Source organism: Cupressus sempervirens, chromosome 1, assembly GCF_028749045.1.
Source record: "Cupressus sempervirens isolate cs-2001-9-10 chromosome 1, ASM2874904v1, whole genome shotgun sequence".
In the NCBI taxonomy this organism is placed as follows: Eukaryota; Viridiplantae; Streptophyta; class Pinopsida; order Cupressales; family Cupressaceae; genus Cupressus; species Cupressus sempervirens.
The window spans coordinates 128,838,670-128,865,131 of NC_143118.1; the positions used below are offsets into that span (position 1 = coordinate 128,838,670).

A 26,462-nucleotide genomic window follows, 5' to 3' on the forward strand; every position below is an offset into this window, starting at 1 on the left:
CAGGGACAAAGATAGCATCTATATGAAAAAATTCATCCTTATAATTAGAATTATTTAGGTTTTTAATAATATATCCGCGGCCTTTTTCAATTTGTAATGATATATCCAAGGAAATTGGTTTGTTTATGTTAGCTATATGTTGTGTAGTATCAATTATTCTCATAGAAGGTGGTAGTATGATATCTTCAGTGGTTACTTTTTTTGGTTCGACAACATGGATAGATCCTTCTCAAATTTTGTATGTATCACTTCAGAGTACAATTTCTTTTAGATTCATCATCATCATCATCATCATATATATATATGGAGGGAAGGCACCCCCCTTGCATGACTATCCAAAGGACAATGAGCGGTGACCTTTGCTAGTGTGTTTGTGGGTGCATCCTCAATTAAAGGTATTTCAAAAAAAATTAGTATAAAAAGTTTATTTTTTAGATTTATATAATATTTTTAAATTTAGCTTAAAATTAATACTTGATTTAATTTAAATTAACAGTAATGAATTTTAAATTTGTGTGGAAATTATTTTAAAGATAAATACTTTATATATATATATAAAGTTGTTTTTATTAAAATACTATGTTTTAGAATATGCTTAATTTATTAAACTATTATAGTATGAATAGATCTATGAGGATAATAATATTTTTTGGATATATATATATAAAATTATTCGACAAGCTTGAGTATATTTGTTTATGGTCTAACTAAACATTAGAGAACATTTTATATTGAAACTATAAAACTAAAGTCCTTTCTTTTTATATTTTGTAAGATGAAAAGATCAAGAAGTTTACCAAGATTAAACAAACTTGATAAAGTGATGTGCTAAAAATGTCAAATGGGTAAAATGACAAAGTCTAGTTTCAAGAGAAAGACCTATTCTTTTGATGATATTTTGGAGTTGGTTCATACTAGCTTGTGTGTTGATGGGGACACAACCCAAGAACAGAATGGAACCAATAGAAAGGGAAAATTATATTAACTGAGAAAATAAGCTAGTACAAACAGAGCAGAGAAAATAAACTTCAAAACATGCCCTAAGGCTTACAATAGCATAAATCTGGAGAATATTTCTCCTTTTAGCACCCCCTCTCAAACTCCACTCCGAACTGCCTTTTACAATGCCATAAATCTCCTTAAATAGACCTCGGAGGGTTAAGGACTAGGAGTACATTCTAGAAAGTGCTAGTAGGCATCCACCGACGAAATAGAAGGTTCCGAAAACTGCGTTAGAAGTCGGTGCAAATCTAGAAGAATCCAGAAACGGTAGCCGAACTTTCGGGAGGCATAACTTTTGAACCGTAGCTCCGATTGACAAACTGTTTACATTTTCAGAAAGCTCTCGAAGCGCTCTATAGCCCTATGGACAAGCTTTGCTTGTCCCCCATTTTTCAACCCTTTTTGAGGTCATTTAATGCCCCAAACCTAACTTTGAAGCATTCTTAGGAGGTTTCCAAAACTCGAAAAATTGCAATAACTTTCAAACCGTGGGGCCTATTGACCTGATTCTTTTTCTGGAATGCTCTAAATCATGATTACATTCATCTGGCCAATTCACACCTTCTAGTTTACCGAAATGATGGCCCAAATACATGCTCCTATTTTTTCAAGATTTTCAAATGCATTGATAATTGAGCTATGAGAGTTGGAACCTTTATTTGAGCCAAATGGGTATCCAAAAATGTAAAGACATGAAATAGAAACTAAGTCTAAGTACTTTTTTTTGGGTGACACAAGATTGCCCTTATACCTCTGGATGCTCCTGCATCATGTGTCCTATTGGAGTGCAAAGTTATTATGGTGACAAATATCTCATTTTTTTTGTTGATGACTTTTCTAGAATGACGACTATGATGTTTCTTAAAGAAAAATCTAATGCATTTCAAATGTTTAAGGGATATTTGGCTAGAGTTAAAAAGGAAACATGTAAGAATCTAAAATGTTTGAGATCAGATAGAGGTGGTGAATTTATCTTAGATGAGCTCAAAATATTTTGTAATGATAAAGGAATCAAGAGACAAATGAGTGCACCAATGACTCCACCACATAATGGTATAGCTGAAACAAGGAATAGATCAATTATGGATTGTGTAAAGACTTTGATGATGGAGAAGAATGTTTCACAAAAGTATTGGAGAGAAGCCATAAGTAGTGTAGTTTATACTCTCAACCAAGTTCAAGTGAAGAAAGGTATAAAAAAAACACCTTTTAAACTTTGGTATGGTTATGCACCTAATGTGAATTATTTCAAATTTTTTGGAAGCAAGTGTTACATATTAAAAGATGCAAGCAAAAGAAAAAATGATGCAAATAGTGATGAAGGTATATTCCACTAAGAGAAAAGCTTATAATTGTTTGAATTCTAACACTATCTAAATTGTGGAAGGTGAAAATATTAGAGTTGATGAATTTGCAGAGAAGAATGAAGAAGAATACAAGAAAGAACCTAAAGATTGTAGAAATTTTGACTATATCTATGAAGGTGAACCTAACACTTTATCTAAACTAGAAAAGGTGGCTACCAAGCATCAATAGCTAGGCAAGGTCGAGGATCCACAAAAGAGTTCTATTGAGCATCAACTGACTGCCAAGCATCAGGCTATAAGAGTCAAGTCACAGACAAAGATTTTCGACCATCAGATAGAGGAAGTAAATTTGCAACTAGAGAATTGAATAAGATGAACATGCAAAATTGAGTGAACATTAGTAAGAAAAAAGAAAACTTGAACCTTTATTGGAAAAGTATGTGAGAAGACATCATGCACTAGATCAAATCATTGGAGATAAAGATTCGGGAGTCATGACAAGAAGAAAATTGAAGAATGATACATACTTATTATGTGAGTTTGAGCCTAAAATTAAAGAAGCTTTGGAGAATGAAGACTAGAAAGGAGCAATAAATGAGGAAATTGAGAAAAATAAGACTTGGGCATTGGTACCCATACCAAAGGATAAGAATGTGATTGGAACTAAGTAGGTTTCCAGAAAAAATCTAAATGAGAAAGGTGAAGTTACAAGGATCAAGAAAATACTAGTTTGTAAGGGATATGCATAAGATGAAGGGGTTGGCTATGGTGAAATTTTTATACCTAGTTGCAAGGTTGGAAGGAGTAAGAACTTTTCTTGCATATGTTGCTTACAAGAGATTAAAAGTATAACAAATGGATATCAAATCAATATTTCTGAATGAAATCTTGGAGGAAGAAGTCTACATTGAACAACTTGAAGTATTTGTTGATCCTAGCAAGAGAAACATGGTATGTAAGTTACACAAAGAATTGTATCATTTGAAGCCCCTAGAGCATGGTATGAAAGGTCACACAACTATTTGGTGAAAATTGGTTTTGCAAGAACTAATGACAATACCAATCTATACTTGAAAAGTGGATATGAAAGTAAGGTATTGCTAGCTAAGTTTTTTGTTTATGATATCACATTTGAAGGACAAGATTTTTTATGCAAATATTTTTATGATGAAATGAAAAAGGAGTTTGAGATGAAAAAGTTTGGAGATATATAATTATTTGTTGTATTACAAGTTTATCAAATGAAGAAAGGTATTTATATTACTAGATCCATGTATGTCAAGGAGATTTTAAATATTTTGCATGGAAGAATGAAGACCATTTGGAACACCTATGATGACTAGACATAAATTGTCAAAGAATAATGATTCAACTAAGGTGAATCAAATATTATATAGGTCAATTATTGGAAAGTTACAATATGTTGTACATAGAAGACCTGGCATTACATTAGTAGTTGGAATTGTTGTTAGATTTTCTACTAATCCTAGAGAAAATCACATGATGGTAGTGAAAAGGATCCTGAGATATCTAAAATGAACATAAGACTATGGATTATGGTACAGGAAGAGTGAAAAATTTGAATTGAAGGTTTATATATATGTAGACTAGACATGCAACATTGATGACATATAAAGTACAAGTGGAGGAGCTTTCTCTTTAGGAAGAAGATTGATTTCATAGAAAAGCAAGTAGAATTGTATTTCACAATTTACAACAGAGGCTAGATATGTTTCTACGGTTGTTAATTATTCTAATATTGTGTGGATCAAGAATTGTTGAAAGGTATGAAGGAAGAGGTCATTGAACCTTCGGTTATATATTGTGATAACAAAAGTGCTCTAAACATATCAAATAATCTTGTGATGCACACAAAGACTAAGCATATTGAGATCAAGTATCATTACTTGAGAGAGATGGTAACAAACAAAGAGATAAGATTGGAATATTTGTACACAAAATAAAAAATAGCTAACATATTCACAAAAGTACTACCTAAGGATGCTTTTGAGTATCTAAGATGTAAGTTAGGGGTCATTCCCCTACATGAAGAAAATGAGAAGAGGTGTTGCATTGCATCAAATGTTATGATCAAAATATTTAAGAGATTGATGTAGGAGGTCACACTTTAGGAGCTGTCTAAAGGTGTGAAAAGAAAGACACTGAACTATGAGCAGATGAAGCTGCAAGGAGTTATAAAGAAAAATGTTGAAGTGACATTTCTATATCAGTCAAAATAGTGACATGAAGATATATGGTAGAGCATAGAGAAGAGTTTGATGTGAATGGTTGGTGTCTTTGACATTGTTGTCAAAGAGGGAGAGATATGGTTGTTACCATTCATATATTGAGGGAGAGACTTGTAGTTACCATTCCTATTAGTAAGAGGGAAAATCTATATGGAGTGATTGTTGTCAAAGAGGGAGAGAGTGATCAAATCAAGAGCATGAGCTGAGGTTTTGTCATTCATAGATCAAAAAGAGTATGTGCTAGAGGGAGCATCCTTAGATTGCATGAATGAGAATAAGAATGAAACTAGGAAAGAAAAAACACAAACATAGAGGGAGATGATAGTATAAGTTTGAAGTTTTTGGATTGCATGGCAACTAGAGGTGTTTCCATCAATAAAAAAGAGGGAGAATGTTGCAAACTACAATTGAAACAATTGTTATATTGTCATTAATGTCAAACCTATTGATAAGACATTACCAAACCTATTAGAGAGACATTTGCTAATAGTGTAGGGTGTTGTACCATTTGATTGATGAAGAGGATTTGAAAAGAAGATTTGACAAGGTGATCTAGTGTTGTTTTTGAGAAAGGTAAGTATTATGGAAATACAATGGGCACTTGATAAGTTAGTCATTGACAAGATAATGTGTTGTTTAATCAATACACGAAGTGAAGAAGCCAAGTGAATTGATATATGAGAGAAATGACAACAGTTGAGTTAAACTCTAAGTATGATTAAGTATCAGTATCAGTTGGTCAATGAAAGAAGAGAAGAAAAAGATTAAGGAACTTAAGTATAAGATAAAAAAATAGTTTAAGCTAAGTGTTAGTTATTGCCAAGCACGTTGATGAAGAAAAGTTAGTAGCGACCAATTGTACTAATGGTTGAGCGAGCTAGTTGATGCCAAATGAAATAGAACATAGTGTATGTCGAGTTACACAGTGATGACCGAGCATAAGAACACAGTGATTTCTGATAGACAAAAGAAGTTATAGTTTGTGAAAGAATCGAGTTTGAGGCTGACATAGTTGAAATTTTGAATTAGACAATGCACATGGATGATAAGGATTGATGAGCTAGAGTATTTAATACACAAAGAGAGTTTTTTATATGATCAAAGGAAAATATTTGATTAGAAGTTTCTAAAAGAAGAAGGAGGAAAAAAATGATGGAAGGATTTGATGAATCAAATCTAACCCTAAGATTAACAATAATGTTTAAGTGACAAAAGATCAAAATTACCTATTTAAGGAGGTGCAAGGCATGTTTTCTAAGGTTAGTTCGTTATTGATTGGAAATCTTAAAGAGAAGCTATAAAGAAAAGAGAAATAGAGGAGAAGTGTGAAGAGAATAATGAAGTGTGATTTCTTGAAGGGATGACAAACAAATCAGTGATGGAGATGATAATAGAGGCTAGTCAATGAACCAACAAATGAGTGAAAGCATATCTTACTTTTCAAAGTGAGTTGTATTTACAGATCAAACCTAGTGTCACATTCTAACCATTGTGGCAGTCAAAATCCTCTAACCAAGGTTGACCTAACAATAATTTTGTAAATCCTTTAATCAAGGTGACATTATAATGGAATGATCTAAAGTCCTCTGACAAGGTCACTCCTAATAGGTTGATTATATTCTTTAACATGGTCACATTTAATAGTGTGTTGTATAAATTTTAACAGGGTTGGCTCTTAATTGAGCTCAATTTAGAAGAGTGAAAAATTAGTAGCATGTTACTTGGAGGTTTTTCCCAAATTGGGTTTTCACGTTAAATCCTGGTGTTGAAGTGTTATTTACATGTGTGGATGTTTCTTTATGCATGTTATTTTTATGGTTAATTATTTGTTGTTAGTCGACACTCACAGACAAAATAGAGAGTTAAAGAATGCTAAATTTTTGATGATATGCTATATAGACTGGACTATTTTATGAGATTAATTAAGTTGTGTGAAGCTATTAAAAGTTGAATTGGTATATTTGGACCCAAGGATAACTGATTCACTCCCCCTCTCATTTATTCTAAATCATTATAACACCCTTTAGGAATTAAATCTATATTGTAATTGTATCCATGTAATTGATGTGTTTGTCCATATTGTTTCCCCATTGTTATTTTGATGTTGTATAAACTTATAAAAAAATAGTTCAATGAACTTTAAAACGTATTAGGTTTATTTCTTTTGGGTTTCTGAGTGGAGCATTACGAAAGTGTTCTATAAGGATTATTTTTTATCCCGTCCCTTTTACTTTTCCAAATTATATGTAAATTTAATATTTTTGAGTATAATATAAATCTTCAGGCCTCTGGGTTTTTACTAAAGGGAAAATTTTGGTTACATTTGTGGGAACTCCTTACTTAAGGACCAATTTACTTTTCATTAACCATAATTCTAATGAATATTTTGTTGATCCCTGAACTTGATTTTTTATCTAAAATATAACTCAAGAAAGAACATGAAATGAGATATTATGCTACTTCACTTATTCAAAATAATTTAGTACTCAAAATAAAATCATTTTTTAGCTCACTAATGTATTTAAAGTATCAATTTAAACCATTATAATTTCACTCTCTAAAATAATCTTTTCCAACAAGTACACCAATTAATCAAACTCATGTTGTAATTCATCTAGTATGGTTTACATGTTAGTGGTAGATAATGATAAATTCCTAGTACACAGTTAAATGATATGTAGGACATATGTCAGCTAGGTTTAAAACCACTAAAAGCTAGTCACAATATTTGAAAATGTAAATGTAATGGCCCATTGAATGTTCTAAGTAATCAACTTGGCCCATTGAGCTAGGAATCAGGTGCCTCCCTCTTTGACTTATTTCTTGGTAAGTGTGTAAAATTGTTCAAGTGTTAACAAAATAAGGATTTGTGAGAAAACATGTTAAGGATTATTCTTTCTGTTGTTTACATATTAAACTAGTGATTACTAGGATGTGGTTGTTTGCATATAAACATAATGATTACTAGGATGCATTCCTGTGATACAATTCTTTTTCCATCATACTAGCCATTTCCATTACTTGTTACTATTTAGAATGGATTGAGTTAAATTGGGAAGCATACCATTCAAGGTTATTGAAGAGGATATAGACCAGTGTGAATAAAATGTAATTGTAAAATTTAATATTTGCATAGAAATCCACCACACCAGAAATTCCAGACCATGAAACTTACAGGCATAAAATAATGTTCCGTGGATTTTGACTGTCTAGAACTCAATCAAGCTTACTCATAGGTATCAAAATTATGAAGCGTAGATTATGCTGAAAGTTTTTCTTCTTGTGAAATGATTGATATATAATTCCTTTTTAGATTTATGTGTGGAAGTTAGTTTATGAAGTTTCCTATTCAGATTTATGTGTGAAAGTCAATGAAGTCAAATGGGTTTTTTGCTCTGCTAGGGTTTTCTTGCTACATGCGAACTTTTAGTTTTTTTTGCATATGACCCTTCGCCTAAACTCCCCTTCTGTCGGCACTTTTCATACCGCATTTACTGTGGGAGCTTTAGGTTAGGATATAATGGCTCTAGCCAGCAGTGAACTAGTTGTTTCTAGTATTCACGCTGCTGCTTCAGATTGCCATGGCGTCACCACCGAACAAATGCCCACGCAAGTTTGTCCCGAAGGTCTTCCACGAGGTAATCCTGATATTGTCCTTCCTTTGCAAGAATTTGATGCTGCATGTGACTGGTTAGAACAACATACCTTGATAGGGTATTTTGTTGGTAGGACTCCCCCTGAAGCTATGCTCAGAGAATGGGTCAACAAAAGCTAGACTCCTCATGGAGTCCACCTTGACGCTGTGCAAAACCTTACCAAAGGTTTTTTTTTATTTCACTTTGCTAACCCGTCGCAAGAAGACGCGGTTTTTACCAACAGCCCTTGGTCTGTGCATTCGTCTTTGCTTGTTTTTCAAAAATGGTCCCGAGACTTCACTCTCTCAGATGATAAAAAGCTTAGGGTTCCTGTTTGGGTCGAATTTTCAGGTCTACCCTTGCCTTGCTAGCCTTTTATTGAGTCTATTGCCCAAGCCCTTGGCAAAGTTGTTACCAAGGAGCCAGAGAAATTTTTTAATGCTCTCCCTCAGCGGTGTGTTTGCATTGAAGTTGATCTTTCTAAAGATCTCAAGGATTCTGTGGAAATCCAGATTGGTGCTCAAACCTTCTCACAGAAGGTACTTTACTTGAACCTACCTAACACCTGTTATAGGTGCCAGTCTGCGAAACACAAGATCAGGGATTTTCCTTTGGCTACGCCTAGGGTCAAACCCCAGCCTAAAGCGATGCCTATCAAATAGGTCGAAGGAAAAAAAGAAGAATGGGTTACTGTTGGGCACAAGGGCAAGCCTGCCTTGAATCCTTTGGCCCCCAAGCCATCCTATGCGGCAATTACCGTGATTCCTCTTGCTTCCACCAAAGTGTCAGTGCCTACTAGCATGGAGATGCCAGCAGCTTCCATTACACTTGTTCTGATTTCACAGGTTTCAAACCCTACTGGTTCGCAGGGGATTAAGGCGACCGCCAAGGCCTCATCCTTGGTTGGGGCTCATTCTCCTCTTGTAGTCTCTTCCATAGTACCACCAACAACAAGGCATTCTCGCAGTGCTCTTGAATGTGTAGAGATATCAGGGGTAAAACGACAGGTTGTAAGTTCAGAGGATTTCCTGTCTGACTTCCACCCGATTTCTACCTTTTTGTAGAATAGTTACTCCTCTTTGGAGGATGAGGATGGTATGGAAGAGTTCTCATGAACTTCCTCTCTTGGAATGTTCGAGGTCTTACAAACCTCCCTAGAATGTACTATGTCCGGGATACCCATCATAGACTTGGGAATTTAGATTTTCTTTGCCTACAAGAAGTTAAGATTTCTGGTTTCATGCTTTCTGCTGCATGCCGCATCATTCGGCAGGATAGCGTCATGTTTTCTTCTCAGCATGAAGCTGGCTGAGGTGGTGTAGTTACTCTCCTGTCACCTTGCCTTCATTCTACTATTATCTCGCATGGTTCTGACCCCACTCACTGTATTATTTAGCTTTTTCTTTCCATTAACAATCATTCTTTTGGAGTCATTAATGTTTATGCTTCCAATGATGCTGTGGAAAGGGCACAAATGTGGGTTTGGCTTGCTCACAACTTGCTGCCAGCTACTTGGGTCCTATGTGGGGACTTCAATATGGTTGAAGTGGCCTCTGACAAAGATGGCATTCTGCCTTTCCGTTGGACAGCTGGGGAAAGAGAAGCCTGGTTTTACATGTGTCATAAATTGGGCCTTTTTGATCCCAATACTAGCCGCCATCATGATAGTGGGGCCTGACACACTTGGTCCAATTTTTTAGCCGGTCCTGATCGCATATTGAAACGTCTTGATTGTGCTATGATCTCAGCGCAATCTTTTTTTTTCTTTTCTGAAGATCGTGATCTACCTGTCATTCCCTTGACAGATGTGACATTGTCAGACCACTATCCCATTTATTTTGGCATTTTTTGGCAAAAAGCTATCCCCAAAGTGGCCAAGTCTCAATTCTTCCTCAACATGTCTATGTTGTTGCATGCTTCCACCATCTCCCACATACAACGTGTCTAGAATTTAGAACCACGTCCACATTCCCATCGAGGTTGGATTCAATGGTGGAATGACGCCATTACCAGAACGACTTGATTTTTGCGCATCTACGGGCGTTAGCTGGCAATTTTTAGAAAATGGTCTTATGAAGCCAACACCCTTGCCCTCAAAAAAGCCTCTGAAGCTCTCACCTTCAACCCCTTTGATGTGGATCTTCAAATTTATCTTGCCAAGCTTTGCCATGAAAAGCAAATTGCTGATAACTATGCAACCAGAGGAGCTCAAATCAAAGCCTGTCTCCACTGGTTGGAGGTTGGCGACAAAGCCTCGAAGGAGTTCTTCCAGGCTCTCCGAGCCTATCATACCAATGTTGGGATTAAAAAGATAAAATAGGGAATTGATGTTCTTTCCAATCTGCCTAACATCCTGCAAGCTTTTTTTCTTCACTATGAGAACGTCTTTGCTTCGCAGGGCCATTCGGTTGTTCAGGAGGAGGCTCTCAGAAAGTCTATTACTGTTACTCCAAACCGCCTCACGGTTGAGCAACACGCTTTCTGTGAGCAACTTCTTTCCCTCTGAGACCTTAAAGAGGCAGCTTACTCCATGGCGGATGACAAATCCCCTGGGTGTGATGGATTTCCTTGTGAATTTTACAAACATCTTTGGGACAAAATTGGTCCTGATCTGTACAAAGTTTATCTTGAAGCATACCATTCTAAAAGCTTAGGAGCAATCATAAATAAAGGAAATATTAAATTCATACCTAAAGCTGGTGATCCTAAGGACATCTACAACTAGAGGCCCATCACCCTCCTAAATGTGTCTTATTAGATCATTGCTAAGGCACTCTCTCTCAAAATCTGCCATATGCTTCCTCTAATTGTGCGGCTTGAACAAACTGGCTTCATCAAATCCAGGTATATTCTTGACAACATCATTGCTGTCTGGGAAGGTATGGAATGGGCTCATAAGTCCAAGCAACAGGCTAGCTTTTTAAAGATAGATTTTGCTAAAGCCTATGATCGCATTGAATGGCCTTTCATTTTGGCTATGCTTCAGGCTCTAGGTTTTGGTCCCAATTTTCTTCAATCCGTGGAGATGCTCTTTGGTGACACTAATGCTTGCATCACCATCAATAATTTGCAATCTAAAGCTTTTGAACTTTTTCGTTCCATTAGACAAGGTTGTCCGCTAGCTCCAGCGCTTTATGTCCTTGTTGCTAAAGGTTTTGGTTATTTACTTGCTCACTCTGTGTCTTCAGGATTGGTCCGTAGCATTTCCTTGCCTGATTCTTCCTCCCAGTTAGTCAATGGTCATTTTGCTGATGATTCTTTTCTTACTCTTCTTGAAGATGAAGAAAACATCAAAAATGCTTTAAATTGTCTAGACACTTTTTGTCAAGCCTTTGGCTCTACCATTCAATGGCATAAAATGCTCTGCTACTGACAATCTTTTTTGCCAGCTCCACCTTGGTTCAGACAATTCTAATGGAAATGGGTTACTCATGGAGAAATCTTCTGCTTTCTTGGCATTCCCTTTTCTTTCCAAGCTTCCCCTGTGGAACTTTGCAATGTTGTGCTTACAAAGATTAACAAAAAGCTTGATTATTGGATCACTAAGCCGCTTTCTCTTGCTAGTAAATTCTAGATTTGTTCTAAGATTTTGGCTGCCACCCATGTGTATTATTCTTCTTGTTGGGCTTCCTCCAAAGCTTCCTATCTCAAATTAGAACGTTTGCTCAGAGATTTTCTTTGGGCCTTTGGTTCTGACCATCATGGTTTTCATAGAGTTTCTTGGGATTTCTGTTGTCTCCCAAGGGAATCTGGGGGTCTCGGCCTGCTTTCCACTCGAAAGCAGGGCCTTGCCCTATGTGCTAAATGGATTATCAAAGCTATTTTTGGAGATGAAGCCTAGAAAATTATTGTTAGGCATTGCATCTCTTCAAGCTTCCCTGCTAACAAACCAGCGTGGAAGGGGATTGGTTTTCAGACCCTTCTCACTATGCGTGAACCAGTGGTCATACAGGGCTCTTTTGTTATTAAGAGCATCTAGAAAGCTTGGGAAGCTGTTAAACCTTGGCTTCCTTGGGCTGGTGATGAGTTTCGCATGGGCTATCCTTAAATCAACAGAACATTTGGTGGTCTCCCCTGTTTGCCTTCTAGGGTACTCCTCTTGCCAAGACTCAAGGTGCCAGTGCTCTGCATTTCTTTAAACGTGGCATCTGCACTACCAAGGACATTTTTTCAAGAGTCACCATGAATTTCAAGTCATGGGAGGATATGCAAGTTCAATACCGCCTTGTTCATGCTGATCGCCAGACTTATGACCTTCTGTTGTCTTCCATCCTTGTGCACTTACTTCATAAAGTGGGGATTCAGTCTGTTCATCCTTGGTGGTATGATTGGAAGTGGTTTCCTGCCACTCCATTTACCAATTATAAGCCCAATATGGGATACAGATGGCTTTCGCCCCACCTTTCGATGGTGGACACGCTTAATCAATGGTGGCATTTGCATTCTTCGCTTTCTCAATAGAGAAAACGGTTTGACACCATTTGGAGTGCCATTACAGAACCTAAGATTGCACACTTTGCTTGGTGCCTTGCCTTCCAAGGTCTTCCCCTAGGGCCTCAGCTCAAGCACATTGGGGTTCCTGATCCCAGATGCCCCTTCTGTGGCCAACCTGAGTCCTTTTTGCATATTTTTTGGTTTTGCAAGTGTGCTTAGAATTATTGGCACTGGATTCATGATTTTTTCAAGCCTTTTAGGCCTGAACCTTTTTCATGGCACATGATCCTACTGGGTGATTCCCCTAGATTTCCTCAGAAGTTCTCCCAGATTTGGCATACTTTTAGGATGGAAATTTTGTTTTCTCTATGGAAAGATAGGAATGCAGTTTTATTCACTCATAGTTTTTTGGATGTTAACATTGCAATGTACACTAAGGCATGCATTTGTAACAATGTCATTATGCAAATACAAGTGCAAGCTAATAAAGTTTCCCTTGAGGTTGCACACTTACAGGAATTGTTAAATCATTGGGGCAATGCTCCTTGCACCATTGCTAGAGTGCCTCCGGATGCCTCGGTCGATGCCTCCTCGTCTCACGGTCACCATTCCCAATGCCAGTCCTCTGGCCACCATTCACACTCGCCGCGCTCCCAGGGTCCCCGCCACCGCTCTCCCAGTGGTGGTCATGGCGGTTGGAGGTGCCGCTCCACTTCCCCACCACGTGGTGGTTTTGGCTAGTCCCCAGCTCCCCCCCCTGGGCGGGCTTTTGGCTGGTCTCTGGCTGCTCCCCCTGGACGGGCACACTCTGGCAAGTTTCCTCAGCTGGTCTTGGCAATTTCTCCTCCGTGGCCAGACAAGAAGGATGCGGAGATTGCGACTACCCTAGACCCTGCTGATGCTGCTGACAGCTGGACTGTTCCCAGTCTGCCTCACAATCCCACTGATGCGTGGGGATTTTCTGATAAAGATGATCCTCCTCCCTCTGCTGGTACTGCCTTGGCAGCTTAAAAGTGTTTTTTTTTTATGAATAGTTTATAGTTTCTAGTTGAGGCCATGTTGTTTATTTTGACTTCAGTCGTTTGAACTCATTCACAGGGTGATCCTGTATCCCCCAGCCCCTTTTTTGTGAATTGTAATCTTAGTAAATTTTATTAATTGAAAAGGACTATTCATCAAAAATGAAGTCTAATTACTGGAAATTATTTCCCATCTAGATTATTCATATGAGGTATTTAAAGATATTTGCTTTCATAAAAATATGTGATGACACACAAGTATGACCTATAAGAAAATTGTGCAAATAATTCAACAAGCGTATTAACTTGTATGCTTATGTGTTGATAATGAAAAAGGAGTTGTTCATAATTTCTGATATTATTACATGAATGTTGCATTGTGATAATTTTTCTAAAGGAATGGGTACATTATTTGGGAACAATTTATGGATTGTCTATGTGTAGATAGAACAATTTTGGAGTTCACTTTTAAATTCTGAACTTAATATATTCTTTGATTTTGCTTTGTTAATGAGTTTAGACTTTCTTATGGGATGGGTGTAATGTGGTAAATTAGGAGGGATAGAAATGGATATAGTTTTCTTTGTTTTTTTTTATTTGCTAGTTATCTAATTAGAAAAGGATACATTTGTTTTCTTTTTTTTTCTATCTGAAAATATTGGTTAAAGTGCTTTGGCCAAAGCCATTTTTAAATTGCATATGTATAGATATGCTTACTATTTTATTCTCTATCGCATTTTGTGATTAGGCTACTTAGAAATTTGTGGAAAGTAGTATGTTTTACAACTACACTAGATCCATCTGATCCTATTATTCTAAGTTTCTATGCTTCTTGTGTCAGGGTTAGGCATTTTTGGTGTTAGGAATGACCCCAGGGGAGCTAAACAGTATGTGGTTACCATGGAAAAAGCACCTGAGCCACATTCCTCTCTCAAATAGAAGATTGACAATGTTAGATGGCTGAGGAGACTGAGACTTCTAGATGGACACCTATCTAAGGTAAACTTGTTTTAAACTCTTCATATGATGTAATGCATGAAATCAACTTATATGTTGTAGATGATGTAATCATATAATTGGATGTAATTATGTACATAACATTGATGTACTCAAATTTAATATTTTATAGTTGTAAGTATGATTATATTATTATGTCATGGATGTATGACATGTAGGTCAACATCATTGAATTGACAACATAAATACTTTATTTAATGAGTACATATTGTTAATCCTTGATTATGTTTAATGAAATGGATGGTTGAAAAATCAACTAGGGTTCCATGAATATTTTTCTACACTTTTTGCAAATTTGATGATGTGGCGTTTGCTTAGATGGAACAAGATCTAACATATGGTATTAGAGAGGTGTTTAAATCCTAGGGCCTTGGGCCACAATCCTAATGTACATAAATGTGTTTGGGTGTAGATGTTTGATCTGTCACCATGACTACTAGAAGTCACACTTGAGATGGATTGAGAAACAATCCATATAATGATGGATCTAACCATAGGTTGGATTAAATTTTGGCACTTTTGACTCTACAAGGGGCTTTTCTGCAACATCAAGATCAACAAATGGATACCTTAGAAAATGATGTAAGGGGTAGACATGTTGAGGAAGAATAAAATAAGTGGGATGAAGATTGATACTTCAAGGCCCTACATAGGAAAGAGGAAGAGCATAAGAAGAAAAATGAGGAGGATCAATTAGCTAAGGCATGTAGGAAGTCAGAGGAAAAGAGGAGTGAAGAGAAACAAAAGACGTAAGTTGATCGTTGAATTGGTGAGATTGTTAATGATAGGATTTAGATTGTAACTAATTTAAGAAAGGACCTCAAAAAGATCACCCCTCCTACCTCTAATTGTAATGCTTCCACTAGGGAAGATGTCAAGGCATGGATAGCCAACAAGGAAAAATATTCCTTCTCCAAATTTTCACAAGGAAATCAAAGGTAGTATGGGCTACATTTCTATTGGTGGGTGAAGAAACTATGTGTTGAGAAAATGTGATGGTAGAGAAGAAGCTTCAACATGGTGAGATGTCCTAGGAGGATTTCTTACAACATTTCCATTAGAGGTGGTTTCCTATACTATTCTATGATAAGAAGTCAACTGAATTCTACAAGTTGTGATAAGGGGTCATGACAATTATGCAATACCATGAAGGGTTCTTCCATTTTGTTAAACATGCTCCATAGTATCCAGAAATGATGAACTATTCATGACCCATAAGTTTTTAATGGACTTGATAGGCCAACACTGGGAAAAATAATAATAAAGAATTGATGATTTATAATACAGTTCGGCTGGTCTATATGTGTCAATCCGAGAGCGTAAGCTTGTGAAAGGCATCCAAGAAATATGCTATCAAGGGATGGTAGTTTTGAAATGAGGGCTTATGAATGCAACTAAAACACACAAAAATGAACCTATAAAGAACTAAAACAAAACTGCGACAAGAACTGTCACTTCCTGCGACAGGAACTTGACTGAAACCTACTAAAATGATTTGGAGAATAAAAACATCATAAACTAAAACATCTTTCTACTAGTAATAACAACATAATTATTTCTATTCAGTAAATCAAAACTAGGATAAACCATTAGTAATTATAAGAAAATAGTAATCATATTATATTAATGCAAATCAAATTCAAACTGTTACATGAACAACATGCATAGCATATTAATACAAATCAGATTACCAACTAGTTCAAAAATAATAATTAAATGAAACTTGATATTACTGAAATACAAACATACCACACTGAAATAAAAACTAGAAAACACACTATATGTTCCAAGAAGTGGGTCCCCTCCCCAGTCCGTAAGGTGGTGAGATAGAAGACAATGAGCATGAGGTTGATCAACACAATATACAGTCTTTTTATTTCTCAGAAGAATAGTATAGAATTGTTCTCTACATCTCCATATTACATTTCTTATATAGACCAAACATAACAAGTATGTACAATAATGTATAATCTATAATCAGCTAGAGACCAACAAACTATGCAATGGAAGCCATGAATATACAACTGAAATACGTGGTCTGTTTTGCTGACTGTTTGAAGGAACTAATTAACCACTTTTCACATCCTCCATCGTACAATAATAGCTAATTGGATTCCTTTCCTTTAAGTAGTTATGAAAGGATTTATTAAGCATTGTGAAGATGGCGGCTCCCTTCATTCCACGGGTAAGAATGGGAACTTATTTCTCAGCTAGAATAAATAATGGTAAAAACACACCTACGTAGACCTTGATTTGTTGGATGCAAAATATAGTTTTAAAATGTTGTTATAACATCAATAATCATCGTTTATATATTCTGGATGTTTACTGTATAGTATTGAAGGTATCCAGAAGAGGAGGAGAGGAAATAATAATTTTATTCCCTGCCATGTATGAAGTCCTTCGTAACTCTAGCATGGGTTTTGTTTTGTTTGTTACATCTCCATAGGTGACAGGAAGTTCTGTTATGCATACCAACATGCTACAATATTAAAGATTAGTAAAACATAATCAATGATGAATTTTCCATATTTTAATCCCAAAACCTCATTAACTACTACTTATATATATTGAACCATATGCAACGTAAAATGGTAAAATGGGTGGTAATGGAATGGAAATGGAATATGGAAATGAGTAGGTAAGTGCATAAAATGGATTAAAATATGGTATTAAATGGGTCATAAATGACTCTCATCAGGACTTATGCCCAAAGATCTACAGTGAGGTAGAAGTGTAGGAGCCTAACACAATGGATTAAGCACTCAACAAGGCTCTTAAATAGGAATAGAGGCTGAAGGATGCAACCCCAACATAATCATAATTATAAAATGAAATACTAGATGGATAGTTAGAAGGAGGATGGAAAGAAACAACATATCCAATAAATAAAAGGTAAAGAGCATGAAAATACTGATAATCATATGAACAATGATAACACAAATAATTTTAATAGGAATAACAACCAGAACAATAATGATAGGATAAACATTAAAGGTAATGAAAGAAATAGAAACAACATGAATGATGATCAGAGAGTACCACAATCAAGATGTTTTGTATGTGGTGGAAAACATTATGCCACTAGGTTCCCTTGAAATTTTGATAGGAGATACTTTCAACCTCAACATCACATCCATATTGTAGTTGATCACATGCAGACAAACTTTCAGGCCACACCTATTTTGATATTGGGTAAATTTAGATTGTCTATAATTTATTTGATACTGGTGCTAGAGAATTCTATGTAGATCCAAATATTATAGATGTAATTCCTTTTGGGCATAGTTAAATGGTTGAAGCTTGGATTGTAGAATATGGTAATAGGGTTGAGTGTTGGGTAGAGAAATGCTTATTCTATAGTGAACTCAAACTCTCTAGCCTTCACACCAAGGTCAATGTGTATGTGGCTCATTTGGGCTTGTATGATGTCATATTAGGAATCAATTGGCTAACTAAATATAAAGCCATTGTTAACTACTAGGACAAGGTGATTGAATGCCTTGATGATGCAGGACACTTGGTAGTGTTAAATGGTGTCAAACACCCACTTGAACTTAGACAAATCTCTACCATGCAATTGAAGAAAGCAAGGAGGAAGGGGTGTGAGTTTTATGTGTTGACATTAAGGTCAAATTTTCTATCAGTGACTTAATACTTAGTTAAATGGTTACATTTCTACCAAGCTCTACAATTTCTATCAAGTTTATCATTCATCCACCAGTGTCAACTAAGTGTCTTAGTTGCTATCGAGCTAAACAAATAGTTTGAAATTGATGTTGAGCTACACAACATCTATTGAGCATCAGAGACAATTTATAGTATATCCCAAGCATAGCATTGTCTACCAAGCTATCTAGTGGATGTGAAGAAGACTTTAGTGTTAACTGAGCTTTGTAGTGTTAACCAAGCTCTACAGTGTCTACCAAGCTCACAGTGTTAACTCAATGAATCTAGTGTTGACTGAGTCATGCCATGTCAATCGAGTGATTCAATAGCTACTAAATTTCTCAGTGTTCACTGAGTCACATAGTGCTAACTAAGTTTGAGCTACTCAAGAGTGATCGGTATGGACCAAGATTCTACTTCAACTGACTGCTAGAGTTTGTTGAGCATTGAAAGTGTTTGTCATGTATCAAAACATCACTGAGTTTGTCTTCAAAACACAAGTTGCAGAAGTTGGGCTAAATTTGTGAATTATGATGAATTTGGTATTGTAGTTGACTCCAATAATTAGTTATTTGGATTGATATATATGTAACTCATTTGTATCACATCTGAGAGTATGTATGAGAAGAAGAATAAGGATTGTATGAGTGCAGATAAAAGAAGGCTACAAGAAGTATAAGGGACACCATAGATTTATCTATCACAACCTGGTGATCATTGTAATACAAGGAATCTCATTCAACAAATCAGAGTTGTAGACCAGAGATCAGTCACTGATTCATCCTAATAGGTGCATTAGTGAAATCCTTTAACAAGGTAGACTTAATAGTCTTTTGCTAGATCTCTTAACCAAGTGCATACTTCATTGTGTGTTTGTAAATCCCTTAACAGGGTGCATCTAACAACCCTTATTGCTCCTAATAGGGAAAATCACTAGAAGTGGTCAATTGTAAGCCTTAACAGATTATTTTTATACATCAGTACTAAAGCTTGTAGGTATCATCCCCACCCCAATTTTACTTTCTAATTGGAAGGTTTCTAGGTCACCATATCTTGTGTCGAAGTGTTATGAATATTTTATTGCTTTCATTCTTTCATGCATGCAATTAAATCAAAATAATATATTAAGGATTAATTGGTGAAATAAGATAAAAAAATTATTGGTTCCTAATTCACCCCTCCCCTCTTAGTAACCTATCCTACCTTACATTTCCAACAATTGGTATCAGAGCTTCTAGTTCTCACATCAAAAGTTTGACAGCTTGAGCTAAGATCAGAGTCAATGGAGGTATGCAAGCTAGATAAGGCTATTGAGAATGAAAATTTGGATATGGAATTGGCCATTGGACAACTCAAGAAAGAAAAGGAGAAACTCTCTCATTCATTAAAAAGAAGGAAAGATCTTGTAGTACAAATGGATGATAATCTCTACACTAAAAGAAGTATGGAAGACTTATGTCCAAAAATAAATTTAGATGAAGCTAATGCAACAATCAAAGACCTATTGGAGAAGAATTCAGAAAGCTTAAAAGAGAGCAAGAAATCTGATCAATCAGATTATGTGAAGTCGTGGAAGAAAAAGACAAAGCGAAAGAAGTGATAGAAGAAGAGGACGATAAAATTCAACAACTATCCCTTCAAGAAGAAAACTTTATTGATCAATTCAATGATGCAAATCAAGAGCTTTTCAATCTAAGGATAGAGAATGAAAGATAGCAAAATGATCTCAACATTGAAAAGAAAACCAATGAAAGAATGATGAAATCTCAAGAAAGCATGAATCAATTAAATAAAAAAAATTAGTATAGACACAAGGGCATAGATGGATTAGGATATATAGAATATGGTGAATCATCTTAATAGGGAGCTAAAAAGAATGAAAGGCCTACTTTCAATCATTGTGGTAAGTTAGGTCATACATGAAACAAATGTTGGAGCAATGGTAAAGTAAAATTTAATGGAAAGTGTTATAGTTGCAACAAGCATGGACATAGAGCAATTGAATGTACAAAGAAACCTAAGTTTGAAAGAAAGTGTCACAATTGAAAGAAACAAAGACACAAATCTTCATAGTGCAAAACCAAGAAATGGAACCCATTAGAACAATTTGTAAAAGAAATATTTGGATCAATTACAACACATGGTTTAGATGTCACTATTGTGGTGGGTTTGGGCACATTGGAGAAAACTGTGTGAAACATCACATGAGGAAAAGAGATACTACAAAAATATGTTTTATTTGTATAGAACTTGGACATCCTGCCAAGAACTGCATGAACACAGGAAGAATTGAAGATGAAAAGAAAGCCAAAGATAACAATAAAAAAAAACAAATGAGACAATAATGGGTACCGAAATCTCTAGAGAATGTAAACCAAAGTCACAAAATTGTTGACACCCAAGTTAGTGAGTTGGGTGGCCCAACCATTTCAACTTAGTTCCTATGGAGATCACTGGAACTATGATTCAGATGAAGTCATCTAACATTAGTTCCAACCAACAAGTAGAAAGATCCATACAACATTCAAGATGCACAAGGATCCCTTAGTGATAAAAAAGGTTCAAGATCTTACCAAGCATTTTTGGGTTACATATCAATTCATAATGTAGACACAGAGTTGGTAACTCTACCAAGTACCAAGGTCAGACCGAATGATTGTAATGTTACTGAGTTTTGAAGTTTTCTGAGTTGGTAGTTCCTATTGATTCATGAGACCTTACCAAGTTGAAGGTGTCTTCAAAGAATTAAAGTCCAAATTGAGTAGAGGATAGCCTGTAATAGAGCAAGTATATGTATGAAGCATTAATGGTGATAAGAAAGAGGAAATTCATTAAAAAGGAAGAAATCAAATGCATTGTTTCACCATGAATTTTCAGAGCACAAAGTGAAGTGCAAATTTAGAGTTTTCAAGTGATTTGAGGAATTGTTGTTAAAGGTTCTCCCATTTTTAAAACCCTACTGAGGGACAGAATATTTGAGAAGAAAAATGAAGAAAGGATTGGAAATGTTGGTTTGTGGAGTGGATTGCAAGGCTTCCACATTCAAGCTAAGTTCGGTAATTGTAGAGGCACTTGACCCTACTGGAGTACAACCACAAATTCCACCCAAGGTACTTCTTGTCCACGATATCCATTTGTTCTATCATTGTTCAATCCAAGAACTTGGAGCCATGGAAATTAATGAAGCATTCAATGAGTTATGTGTGGATGGAATTCTTAAACTCGAGCACAATCATTTAGAAACAAAAGGCTTAACACATATTCTACATATGTCGAAGGGCTTTCAAGTCAAGTGGATCAAATTTATTTTGATCCAAGTTCATAATAGACAATTGTGGTTAGATCACCCTATCTTGATAAAAAAGAAGATGATACATAGAATCATTGGATTTCCCATGTTGAATAAAGCTAAGACCACTAAAACCCTAGGTCAGGTAGAATTGACATAGCATACTCTTGTTGAGTGGGATGGAAGAGGCATGAAGCTAAGTGGCATGACAAACATGGAGCTAAATTTTGGGATCTATGTGATTTCTTATAAGATATAGAGCTTTAGCCAATTGAACAATGTGTCATGTGAGGCTGTTGATCTAGCATATGAGGTGGTGAAGAATAACTTATCTTTTGACCTTGCCAAGTTGTTGCTAACACAATTCAACAAGAATATGTAGAGCATCAGAATGTCAAAGAATAACCCTTGTAATTTTGGTTCTCTTTTGACATGTCTATTTTTATTTGTTCAAAAATTTTTCCCTTCCAAAGGATCTATAGTATGGAGAAAGGATGTTCTAGTATTGTACCAAATCAATGAGTACATAGCAAAAATGCGTGAGAATTTTAGCAACATCATGGATAATTGTTTTGAGTCACTCAAGGAAAAGATGTAAAATAGATATAGGATACCCAAGAATATTGTAGAAGACTATGAGAAAGATATCTATTTCATGGTTGATTGTGACAAACTATATATTCAAGTAGTCAGACCTACAGTGGCATGGGTTAAGCCTCTAGATTATGAGGTTAACATTGATGACACTAAAGATATCATTAAAGCTCTATGGAATGAGCTTGTGGATCCTAAAGAAACCTATTTTAGAACTTATGATGAATCTAAGGAAATAATTGAGCTTGAGATAAAGCTACCTCAAGCAGTAAGAAGAGGAAGAAAGAGGACAAAGAAAATAATGAAGAATACCATGTCATCAAGATCTCCTCTAATGCTTACTGTGGGAAAATGAGATGATATAGAAGATGAAGATGAATAGGATGAAGTAAAAGAGACTGAATCTGAGCCTCCCTAGAAGAAGGGGAAGGTTATTATAACCAAACTTGCTAAGCCCTCCCTTGCAGTATATACAAGAAGAATGACCAAGTCCAAGAAGAATATGAAGTTAGGTGAAGATGAAGCAGGATAGATTATCTTTAAAAGGTTTGCACCTACACTTCAATAAAAATTAAAGAAGATGGAAGAAGGAATAGGCATGACATTTTTTAAGTCTCTTAAGTATGAGACTAGAAGTGATGAAGAGAAAAAGAAGATAGAAGATACACTTATGGAAAAATTGGGCAAGTGCAAATACTTACCTCATGAGCTTTCACAACAAATTTCAAATTAACTTTTTGAAGTAGTTAAGCCTAGATGAGACAGTGCAATGGAGACTACTAAGGACATCTATGAACAAACTTTGAGATAGCTTGTGCCAAATCTTAGTGAAAAGGAGGTGAAGGATTCCTTGAAGCAGAATGACAAGAAGCACACTCTTAAATTCAACACATGTATGATACTACTTAAGGACATTGAATCTATAATGCAATCTACTTCTACCACATGAAAAACCATCTATGGGTTGCACAAACCCAATGACTTTGTGGTGCATGTTGATGACAATAATGCTAATGATGAGGATACACAAGAATAAGTAGAAATAAAAGATGATGGGATAGATGATGTTTATCTTGGTGATGAGGAGGAAGGACAAGAAGCCATTGCGGAAAGTCTTCCAAAGATACAGAGTATTGAAGAAACTGATGCAAAGAATATTGCAACATTAGTTATGACTTCATTTCCTCACTCTTTGAGAAAAACCTTAGTGTAATCAGGCTTAGAGAAGGCTTCTACCAAGTTTGTTGTGGTTATCACTACTACACCAAGCACCCAACCAATCTCTAGATCTCTACTACCAGGTGTTACAATGATTGAAGTGCCCAACACTTCATCTGCTAGGAAACAAGTTCTTCCAACATCAGGCTTGACTGAGCAACAAAAAGGTATTCCTATTGTTAGTGCTATTTCTACATTTACTACTATTCCATATATTTCTATAATTATTTCAACATTGAGTGTATCCATAGCCAATACAATGACAGTTGAGAAGTAGTCTCAACCAAGCACTAAAGTTCTCAATAAGTCAAAAGAAAGTGTTTCTACCATTTCAAAGGTTAAGGGTAAAGAAGAAGAGGAAGAAATTGATCTGGATGAGGACATTGTTATTCCAAATTGAGATATCTCTATCCTTACTCTTGATCAAATGGATACCCTAGGAGAACTCTTAAAGAAAAAGGCTAAGAAATAGAAGCTTAGAGAATAGAAGAAGAATAAGAAAAATCAAGTCTTTGAGGACATAAAGAGCATATTTGTTGATGCTCTCAATATTGAGGTTGATAGAAAAAAATCTATTCTAGATCATTTGGCTGAAATTGTCCACAAGTATAATGAAGACTTGAATGGATAAGAAAAACTACTATAAAGAGCTGAAAGAAAACTTGAAAAAAAAGTGTTAGAGAAAGTTGCACTAAAGATTGCAATAGATCAAGTAGAACTATCTAACATTCTTGCTTCACTAGAAACATCTGTAAATAATGTTGTTTCATTGTTTGTCAAACTAAGTGACACATCTATCTTCATAAGGGAGATCAAGGATAAATTGTCCAAGATAGATGCGGATATGAAGGCAAGTGCACACCATCACTTGACCTAAGTTATACTTTTGCACATTACAAAAAGATCATATATCTAACAAATCTTTAGGCATAATTGTTGAGGGGAGAAGCTAGAATTATAGCCACACTTATAGAAATTTAGGGCATGGTTCTTCCAAACATAGATGCACTGCAAAAGCATAATCTATATGCAAAGACTCTCATCCATGATAATAACTTCTCCATAGTTGACCACATGATGGAACTGTCAAGAGAAGTATAGATAGCTTTGCATGCAAGTAAGGTATTGCAAGAGAATTGAGACAAGATAATGATACTAATTTTGAAGGTACATTCTAATTTTTTGTTACATTTTGGTATTAACTTGTAGATTTTATACACCTTTGGCATTTATGTCAAAAAGGGGGAGAATACTATTGGAAAAGGAAAAGGGGGAGAAGTGTATATATATTATATATATAGAGAATATTTTTTAGAAAAGGAGATCACTATACTTTAGATGTATGCATCTAGGAGATATATGTATGGGGAAGTAGTATAGTATTATGCAGATACATGGTACAGGCAAGTAGAAAATATCTTTAATAAAGCAATTTTGAAAAATTAAAAAAATAGTGTATTTTACCAAGCTACAACAACATGAAGTCAAAACCAAGTTGAAGACATAGTATGATGATATAGAAAGTTTTTGACTTGTAATTTTGATTATTTTGATTTTTTGGCTTGATAAGTTTTTTTGTCACTAATGCCAAAGGGTGAGATTTTTGAGATTAAGGTTAATTTTTCTATTAGTGACACAACAATTAGTCAAATGGTTACATTGCTATTGAACTCTATAGTTGCTACCTAGCTACTTATCATTCATCCAACAATGTCAACTAAGTGTCTTAGTTGCTATTGAGCTAAAAAGATAGTTTGTAGTTCATGCCAAGCTATATATCATCCACTGAGCATCAGAGATAGTTTATAGTATAGCTTGAGTGTAGTAGTGTCTATTGAGATATCTAGGAGATGTGAAGAAGACTCTAGTGTTAACCAAGCTCTATAGTGTCTATCGAGCTTGCAGTGTGAACTCAATGAATCTAGCATTGACCAAGTCATGTTGTGTCAACTAAGTGATTTAGTAGCTACTAAGTTTCTCAACAATGTTGATCGAGTTTAAGCAACTCAAGAGTGATCAGTATGGATTGAGCTTCTACTTCAATCGAGTGCCAGAGTTTCCTAAGCATTGACAATGTTTGTCGTGTATCAAAACATCATTGAGTTTGTCTTCAAAACTTGAGCTACAATAGTTGGGCCAAACTTGTGAATTATGATGAATTTCGTGTTGTAGCCAACTCTAGTAATTAGTTATTTGGATATATATATATATACATACATACATACATACATACATAAATACATACATACATACATATATACATATATATATATGTATATATATATATGTGTATGTATATATGTATGTATATATGTATGTATGTATGTATGTATGTATGTATATATATATGTATGTATATATATGTATATATATATATATATATATTCAATTGTATCATATCTGAGAGTATGTATGAGAAAAAGAATAAGGAGTGTCTGAGTGTAAATTGAAGAAAGCTACAAGTAGTATAAGAGACAACAAAGATTTATCTATCACAACCAAGTGATCATTATAATACAAGGAATCTCATTTAGAAAATCAAAGTTGCAAATCAAAGATCAACCATTGATTCATCCTAACAAGTGCATCAATCAAATCCTTTAACAAGGTAGACTTAATAGTCTTTTGCTAAATCTCCTAACCAAGTGCATACTTCATTGTATGTTTGTAAATCCCTTAACAGGGTGCACCTAATAGTCCTTATTGCTCCTAACAAGGTAGATCACTAGAAGTGGTCAATTGTAAGCCTTAATAGGTTATCTTTATATTGCACTACTAAAGCTTGTGGGTATCATCCCCACCCCAATTTTACTTTCTAATTGGAAAGTTTTTGGATCACCATATCTTATGTCAAAGTTTTATGAATTTTTTATTGCTTTCATTCTTTCATGCATGCAATTAGATCAAAATAATATATGAAAGATTAATTGATGAAATAAGATAAAGATTTTATTGGTTCTTGATTCACCCCTCCCCTATTAGTAACCTAGCCTACCTTATATTTTCAACATTATGTTGTTCATGTTAAA

General features: G+C 35.3%; 1 protein-coding gene across 1 annotated transcript in view; it reads left to right on the forward strand.

Moving 5' to 3' along the window:
- The window catches only part of LOC149576500 (uncharacterized), a 223,248-nt gene extending 208,624 nt beyond the window's left edge, over positions 1–14,624 (forward strand). Inside the window, exon 13 of the mRNA XM_089817457.1 lies at positions 14,488–14,624. Within this exon, the coding sequence (XP_089673583.1) occupies positions 14,488–14,493 (6 nt within the window). The 3' untranslated portion in view covers positions 14,494–14,624. The remainder of the gene's footprint in view (positions 1–14,487) is intronic.
- Positions 14,625–26,462: the final 11,838 nt, after the last annotated feature.